The 7,743-nt window shown below is 34.1% G+C and overlaps 1 protein-coding gene and 1 long non-coding RNA gene across 2 annotated transcripts; one reads left to right on the top strand and one right to left on the bottom strand.

Moving 5' to 3' along the window:
• The first annotated feature begins 1,548 nt into the window (after positions 1 to 1,548).
• On the top strand, positions 1,549 to 2,064 carry LOC132048977 (secreted RxLR effector protein 161-like). Its single transcript, XM_059439658.1, has one exon. The coding sequence runs from the start codon at positions 1,549 to 1,551 to the stop codon at positions 2,062 to 2,064; it is 516 nt and encodes a 171-aa protein (XP_059295641.1).
• A 3,133-nt stretch (positions 2,065 to 5,197) lies between these two features.
• LOC132050365 (uncharacterized) lies at positions 5,198 to 6,658 on the bottom strand. Its single transcript, XR_009413391.1, has 2 exons — positions 5,785 to 6,658; positions 5,198 to 5,593 (listed from the first exon to the last, which is right to left on the bottom strand). It is a non-coding gene; the product is annotated as an uncharacterized LOC132050365 (long non-coding RNA).
• Positions 6,659 to 7,743: the final 1,085 nt, after the last annotated feature.

Raw genomic sequence — 7,743 nt, 5'->3', positions numbered from 1 at the left:
TATTAAAAATGGCTAAAGCATTGAGATTTCAAAGTTCTGTTCCTATACCGTTTTGAGGAGATTGTGCCAAAGCAGCTGTCTATTTGATCAATAAGTTTCCCTCAGATGTCCTTGGAGGAGAATCTCCATATGAAATACTACATAATAAACTACCCAAGCTTGATCACCTTAGAGTGTTTGGTTGTCTGTGTTATGCCCGTAAACTACCAAAAGGAGATAAATTTGACCCTAGAGCTAGAAAAGCAATGTTAATTGGATATTGACTTAATTGAAAAGGTTCTCTTTGTCAATAGAGATGTCACATTTAGGGAATACACTTTTACTTTTTAAACTGCCAATTCCATTAAAACTGCAGACGTGTTTGATGCTGCAGAATCTGTATGCAATTTCGACACTACACCTTTGAAGCCTCTCGAACTTAGAAATGCTGAAGTTCCAAGTTGTGTAGTTACTAACAACCTAGATATCTATCCTCCCTCATTTTCTCCACCTGAAGAAAGTCATACTCTAATTCCTGATGTTCAGAATGAGAGTATTCCTGATGTTGTCACTGAACAAGTTGAAGCTCCTCATATAATAGATCTTTCTAGTGTTAATTCATCAATAACTCCCATCCAACCTGGACCAATAAGAACAGTCAAAGTACCAGTTTGGCAGAAAGACTATATAACTAGTTCTAAACCTTCTGCCAATTGTACTTATCCTCTCGCAGATCATCTTAACTATTCACACTTATCTGGTTCCTATCAAGCATAGTTAGGTGCTTTCTCTAATGAAGTGAAACTTAAGTCTTACAAAGAAGTTGCTCAAGATCCTAAACGGATAACAACTATGCAAGATGAAATTTCAGCCTTAGAGAGCAACAATACTTGGAAAGTTGTAGACTTGCTAGTAGGAAACAAGCCATTGGTTCCAAATGGGTGTTCAAGATCAAATATTTGGCTGGTAGTTCAATAGATAAATATAAAGCAAGGTTAGTTGCTAAAGGTTATACTCAGCAGGAAGGATTGGATTATAATGAGACTTTTTCACTAGTTGCTAAGATGGCCACAGTAAGGACTATCATCAGCATTGCAGCATCAAAAGATTGGCCTTTGCTACAAATGGATGTTAATAATGCATTTCTTCAAGGGGATTTGTATGAATAAGTATACATGTCCTTGCCACAAGGATTTTATAGACAGAGGGAGAACAAGGTGTGCAGACTATTAAAATCCTTGTATGGTTTGAAACAAACATCTAGACAATGAAATATTAAATTATCTAATGCTTTGCTTACAACAGGCTTTTCACAAAGTCCATATGACCATTCTTTATTCACTAAGCAGTCTGAGAGTGACATTGTGGTGATTCTATAGTGTATGTAGATGATCTTCTGATTACAAGAAGTAATAAGAAGTTAATTGAAGAAGCACAACAAACATTGCTTGACAACTTCAAAGTTAAGGACCTGGGACAATTCATGTATTTTTAGGCATTGAAGTACTGAGATCCAAAATTGGTATCCTATTGAACCAGAGGAAATACACTCTAGAGTTGCTATCAACTATGGGGTTACGTGGTACAAAGTCTACTTCCACACCCATGAAGTTGAATTTGAAACTCACCACAATAGAGTATGCCAGACTACTCAAGACTATAGATGACCCCAGGAAGACATATGATCCACTTCTTGATGGCATTCCTAGTTATCAACAGCTCGTGGGCAAGTTGATTTACTTGGCCACCAGACTAAATATTTGCTTTGCAGTACAAGTTCGCAATCAATTCATGCAATGTCCTAAAAGATCACATTGGGAAGCAGCTATGAGAGTGTTGAGATACTTAAAGAAATCCCCAGGGCGAGGGATACTACTGAAGAGAAGCTGTATCAACAGTTTGACAGTTTTTTGTGATGCAAACTGGGCATCATGTCCCAATACAAAGAGGTCAATCACAGGGTATGTGGTGCAACTAGGAGGTTCTTTGATCTCATGGAAGTCAAGAAGCAAAGATACTGTCAGCAGGAGTTCAACAAAGGCTGAGTACAGAAACGTGGCAGCAGCAGTGGCTGAAGTTAACTAGTTAGCTGGTTTACTACAAGATTTGAAGGTGTCAATCACACTACCTATCAAGCTATATTGTGACAATAAGGTAGCATTGCAAATAGCATCCAACCCTATTTTTCATGAGAGGACTAAGTATATTGAGATAGATTATCATTTTTGAGGGAGAAACTTAAGGATGGTTTGGTCAAAAATGAGTTTTTGAGCTCTAGACTGCAACTTGCAGACTTGCTAGCCAAAGGGTTAGGAATTGCTCAACATCACTTTCTTTTATCCAAGCTAGGTGTGCTTGATGTGTTTCACCCCCAGCTTGAGGGGGAATGTTAAGTTTGGAAGTGTTAAGTTTGTAAGTATACACACGTATACGAATGATATACATGTGACCAGTATACAAGTCTTGTATATTAGTGTATACACGTGATATACAAACTGATGTATGGTTGTGTGGCAGCTGGATCTTAGCTGTCCTTTTTCAGCTATGATGAGTTAGTTGTAGGTTGTTAAGATTGCACGTGATTGTTAGTGGAAGGTAGTTATAAAACACCACTTGTACTCATTGTTGAATATATAAGAAAAATATCTCATTCTCCTTTCCAATTTCTCTCCTCTTTGTTTCTATGTTTATGTGATGTATCTGTGGCCGAGTTCTACTAAATTCTCAGTCATGGAAATTTAATAGGTACATTGTGGATACTACTAAATGAGAAGGAAGGAACCTTTATTTGTACGAATCCAAAACCTTTTTCTTCCAAAAAAATAAATAAATTAGCCAAATAAAAAAAAAAATCTATTTTTCTCGTATCAGGAAAAAGAAAATCAATTGTGATAAAAAAAAAAGATATAAGGGCAAACACGTAATATGCTGTATATATATATATATATAAAAGATGTATTAGAGGTTGTCTTTTATTACGAGTCGACTTTTTTACTTACTTCAAATCAGCTAGGTCATGCAAGTAAGAAGGAAAGGTTGTTATAATTTTAAATCATTGTAATGATGATAGAACGCCTTTTTTTTTATTCAAATAAAATATACTCATTACTTTATTGTTCGAAAGGTCGAACTAACTATAAATTTAGTCAACTAACTAGAATGCTGTTCTCACCAGTCGAAATAAAGTAATCACTACACCACTAGGGGTCGTGTTGTCTACATATTAACAAAAAAAAAAAATGGCTTGGCATAAAATTTTGAATGCTTAATATTGTGTTTGACTGGTTATACAAAAGAAAAATAATCGCCTTAATTCTAACTTGGTTCAACATTTAGTTGTCTTATCAAATTCCGGATAACATGAAACTCAAATGAAGTTATCGGGGAACTTTATGTTATTGTAAGGCGCAATAAAATATAATAGAATAAAAGTATCATATATTAACAATTAGAGTAACTAAAGAGAAATTTAACTAATCATTAAGGTAAGAAAAATATAGTACTGCTAATAAAATTCATGTTTTGTTAATTGATAGTAAAAGTATCACATATTAACAATTAGAGTAACTAAAGAGAATTTTAATCATTAAGGTAAGAAACATATAGTACTGCATATAAATTCATGTTTTGTTAATTATGACCGTTTATACATTATTAGTTAACACGTGAATAAATTCTATAGTGTAATTCCCTCATGACTACACCGTGGTAAAATGATTATTGTGATTAATGCATTAGTCATTTCTCGAGCATGGTCTCCAACTTTCAGTTCTTAAAATGAATTGTTATGCTGCGTCTCTCTCCCTCTCTTTTTATTTTTTATTTTTTTTTATATATAAGTGCGTGTCCAAATCACTAAAGGAAAAACTGCAAAGTCTTGAAAGTCAAATTAAAAGAAAAGAAGCCTATTGAAAGTGAAGAGACACGTTGTTTTGAATTTAAAATTTATATCAGGGTCAATGGGCTCAAAGCGAGTTCAACAATTGTGGATCTGCTTGTCCCTATTTCAAATCAAATTAATATAAAGTTCGTTCAAAAGCAAGTTTATGGAAGATCCGCTTGTCCCTATTTCAATACTTTGCTAATTAATTAACGTTTTCAAATGTACTTAACTTATTCAGAAAAAGGTGTAAATTACTATTGAAAAGGCATTACATAATAGTTATTTATTGTAATAGATAATCTTCTCTTTTGTCAACGAAGTGTATCGGCAAAATGACTATGCATTGTCTCTGACCAGTCCGTTTTCCTTTTCTTACTTAATTTCAACCTTATGGATCTATTAAGTTCAGAAAGCAAGCTGGTCTCTAATTTTTTTTTTTTTTTTTTTAACACTGCTTGTCACTAGATTAACACACAAAATTCTTGTTTTATAGAGAAAACAACGTGACATGCTTATTTTTAAGATATTCTTTTAGTTAAACTCATGGTAAAAATAACTGCCATAACTTTCTATGTCAAGATATTCTCTTTTAGTTGAACTCAAGGAAAAAATAACTGCCATAATTTTCTATTTCTCGTTCTAATTTTCAGATTATTTAGTCAGTGATCTCTGTTGTCTGCTACCTCATCTAGAAGAGTTGAAATTTGAAATAACAAAAAAAAATGAAAATAATAATTGAAGGACTGATTTAGGCATTGCCAAACATTCAAAATGCCAAAGAAAAAAAAAACAGAAAAGAAAATGGGTGCGCGACAGAGAAAGTAGATGAAATTTGTTCCCAGTCTGTGATGCCATCTAAAATGTTCCAAAATGTTCATATAGTTATCAAGATGTTATTAGAACTTATCTCAACCTTCATTTTTAATTGCCACATTCTAATCTTATCACAAAATCTAAATACCGATCTAATCGCAAGTATGGAATTTCAGGGCCGGCTTAATGGGGAGGCACTAAGGCCTTTGCCTTAGGCCCCATAAATTTCAGGGCCCCATTTTTATACAATAATGTGTGTTGTTATCTTTTCTCTTAAAAAAAAAAAAAAATGGAAAGTCAACTATTGAAATTGCGGCAAGTCACTGTTGAAAAAAACTACTAAGAATTATGAGAATAAACTAGTAGTGAAGCCCGCGCCCAACATTCCGGCTTAAATGTATTTTTATGTGAACAATATTGAACATCAGATATAGAAAATTTGAATGAGCATGAATGATGATGCACGAATACATATGCACCTTGACCCTGAGAGTTCAGCAAAGTCAAGTTATACATACACACTTTGTGAAGCATTTCTATATTGACATAATAGTAGAAACCTCCTGATGAAATCAAAAGAGTATTGTTGTCCTGCAATAGTCCTGCATCGATTTGAGTTTGAGGCACATAAAGTCATACACACATACACACCTGATGGATATCAAAAATGAAATAATCTAACTTAACAGTAAATATAGATTTTACATCGTGAGACACTTTCAATCTCAAGAGTGACAACTTATTTATCCCGACTCAAATCTCAAAGAATTCAATGATTTTAGGAAATGTCTTCAGTGCTTATCGCCCCTGTGATGACTGGCTGCCGAGATGATAACCTTGTACCATAAATATGTATAAGGTTTGTTAAGTGTGATCCAATGCTTCACCATGTCATGCCTTTGCATATGTTGCTAAGTCCTGCTTACAATAAGGTAGATGAGTTCATATTAAAATTACAACAATTTCAAGCAGCCTTCATCAACTCCTAAGCAAGATTTCCCTCGCCTCTCCATTTATGTAAAACATGAACGGATCCTGATCACCTCATTGTTAGCAGATGAACACCAGATTGAGAAATCAAATTACTAAGTTATAGAATGAGAATATACTTGTCTGCAGTTGTCTTTCCTAGAAACCATCTTCAAAACTCGAGGTTCTCAACTCTTAGTGCAGTATTCAACAACATAATTCTTTAGTCATTGTTGTATTTCCCTGCAATTGAATAATTCATTATAGCCTGTAGAATTCCCTGTTAATCTATGCCCATAGCTGAAGTGGCTTGGTATTTACATTAAAAGGAGATGCTTGAAGTAAGTAACACTACATCAAATTTAAGCAAACAAATGAGCCCAATTAACTGTCACCTAGGGTAAGTTTATATCAGTTCACGAAAATATAATTTTTCCTCCTTATTTATATGACATTAGAATAACGGCAGTTCAAATGCTACCAAGTAGAATCAAGTTGTGCATGTTGTCAGTTCTATTGTACACCACTATAAAATTCTTATCACCAATTTCATTATTCATTTCCCACACAGTTATTTACAAATCCATTGAACTTAAGCCTACAAAAGTTATTCTACTTTGCAGAACTTTCAGAAGCAAAATTTAAAAGCACACTCACCAGACAATTGAGCACGATAAACAAAAAAGAAACCCATTCAAGAAATCTTCATCGTATTCATTTTTATTAGTCCATTCAGGCCATGAGTCACATCATCTTCAAGTGTACACTTCGCTACTTACGAGATGTTAAAATCAAACCGCTTGCTAAGATAAGTTTTTTTTTTTTTTTTGGACAAAAGCTTGCTAAGATAAGAACTGAAGAGCTCAATACATGTAAATATCTTCCCATACTGAGTGAAAGATGGTTAAAGATGAACCGTACACTAATTCCTAACAGTGAACCCGCAACAAGTTTTGGGAGACTCCTCACCTTAGAATTTAGAGAGAAGTGCGAAAGTAATAGTACATGACCATCATTTGTACAAGGCACAAAAAGAAAACAAAAAGGAAAAGAATGAACCTCTTGTTGATGGATGAATTATCCATTTCGAGAACAAAGGCAATTTACTCCATTTAACGAATAATCAATATCACGTGACAGGGAAAAGATCACATATAAATAAATTGACTTCACAAAAGGAAACAAAAAGGAAAAGAATAAACCTCTTGTTGATGGATGAATTATCCATTTCGAGAACAAAGGCAATTTAAGGATTTGCCAAAGCCAAAAGGAAGAGAATCTGGAACAACATCTCCCTCCGCCAATCGCAAGATTGTACACAACTCAACACGACACATCTTGCATAATGGTTGTTAATATGAGACACTTCAATCAATTGATCAAAATTCTATAGGAATGAATGAAGATTGAAATGCAACTAAAAAATACATATTAAAATAAAAATAAAAAAGAGCAAAAAGGAGTAACTGATTTACAAAGCAGGAAGTGAACAGAAACGTGTCAATGCAAGGAAGGAAGGCCTAAAATGTACTCTTTTTCAAAACCGCAAACCTATTCAAATCCAATTGCCATAACATATGAAAAGCTCGAAATTAAAGCCAGAACACATAGCACATAGAGAAGGAAAATAAAACCGGGCAGATCTTAAAGAAAAATAAAAGAATCTAGAAAATCGGGCAGTAACTTTCTTGGTGGCAACTTAGAAGTTAAGAAGTATTGAAGATATGCTATGAACCAGCTGTTATGGAGGATATATGTAAATTAGTTCATAAAATCAGCCAATTCCTGAGCAATTCTTAACCAATATACATGAAAGATTACGCTCACAAAAAAGCTGGAAGGAGCAATTGACAAGTCTACCAATATAAATGGACTTGCCCATCACCCGACCTTGCAAGATGTGGCAGGAGATCAACGACCTTATCCCAAACTTGTTTGAACAACATAATTGTAGAAAAACAAGGTGGTAATATCCTATAAAAACAAACAATCGGCTTGGAGCTCTGAAATAGCGCACCCCCTTCCAACCAAAAAGGGGAAAAACATAAAAGAACTTCAAATATTTACTAACAGAACTCAGATGACACCAGAAATGTTGG

The sequence above is a fragment of the Lycium ferocissimum genome, chromosome 3, assembly GCF_029784015.1.
Source record: "Lycium ferocissimum isolate CSIRO_LF1 chromosome 3, AGI_CSIRO_Lferr_CH_V1, whole genome shotgun sequence".
NCBI lineage: Eukaryota > Viridiplantae > Streptophyta > Magnoliopsida > Solanales > Solanaceae > Lycium > Lycium ferocissimum.
The sequence above is the reverse complement of the archived record's forward strand: the minus strand, read 5'-3'. Positions and strand labels throughout refer to the sequence as shown.

Excerpts from the sequence above, each read along its gene's own strand:
- LOC132048977 (XM_059439658.1), top strand. The coding sequence starts at position 1,549 with ATGGGGTTACGTGGTACAAAGTCTACTTCCACACCCATGAAGTTGAAT.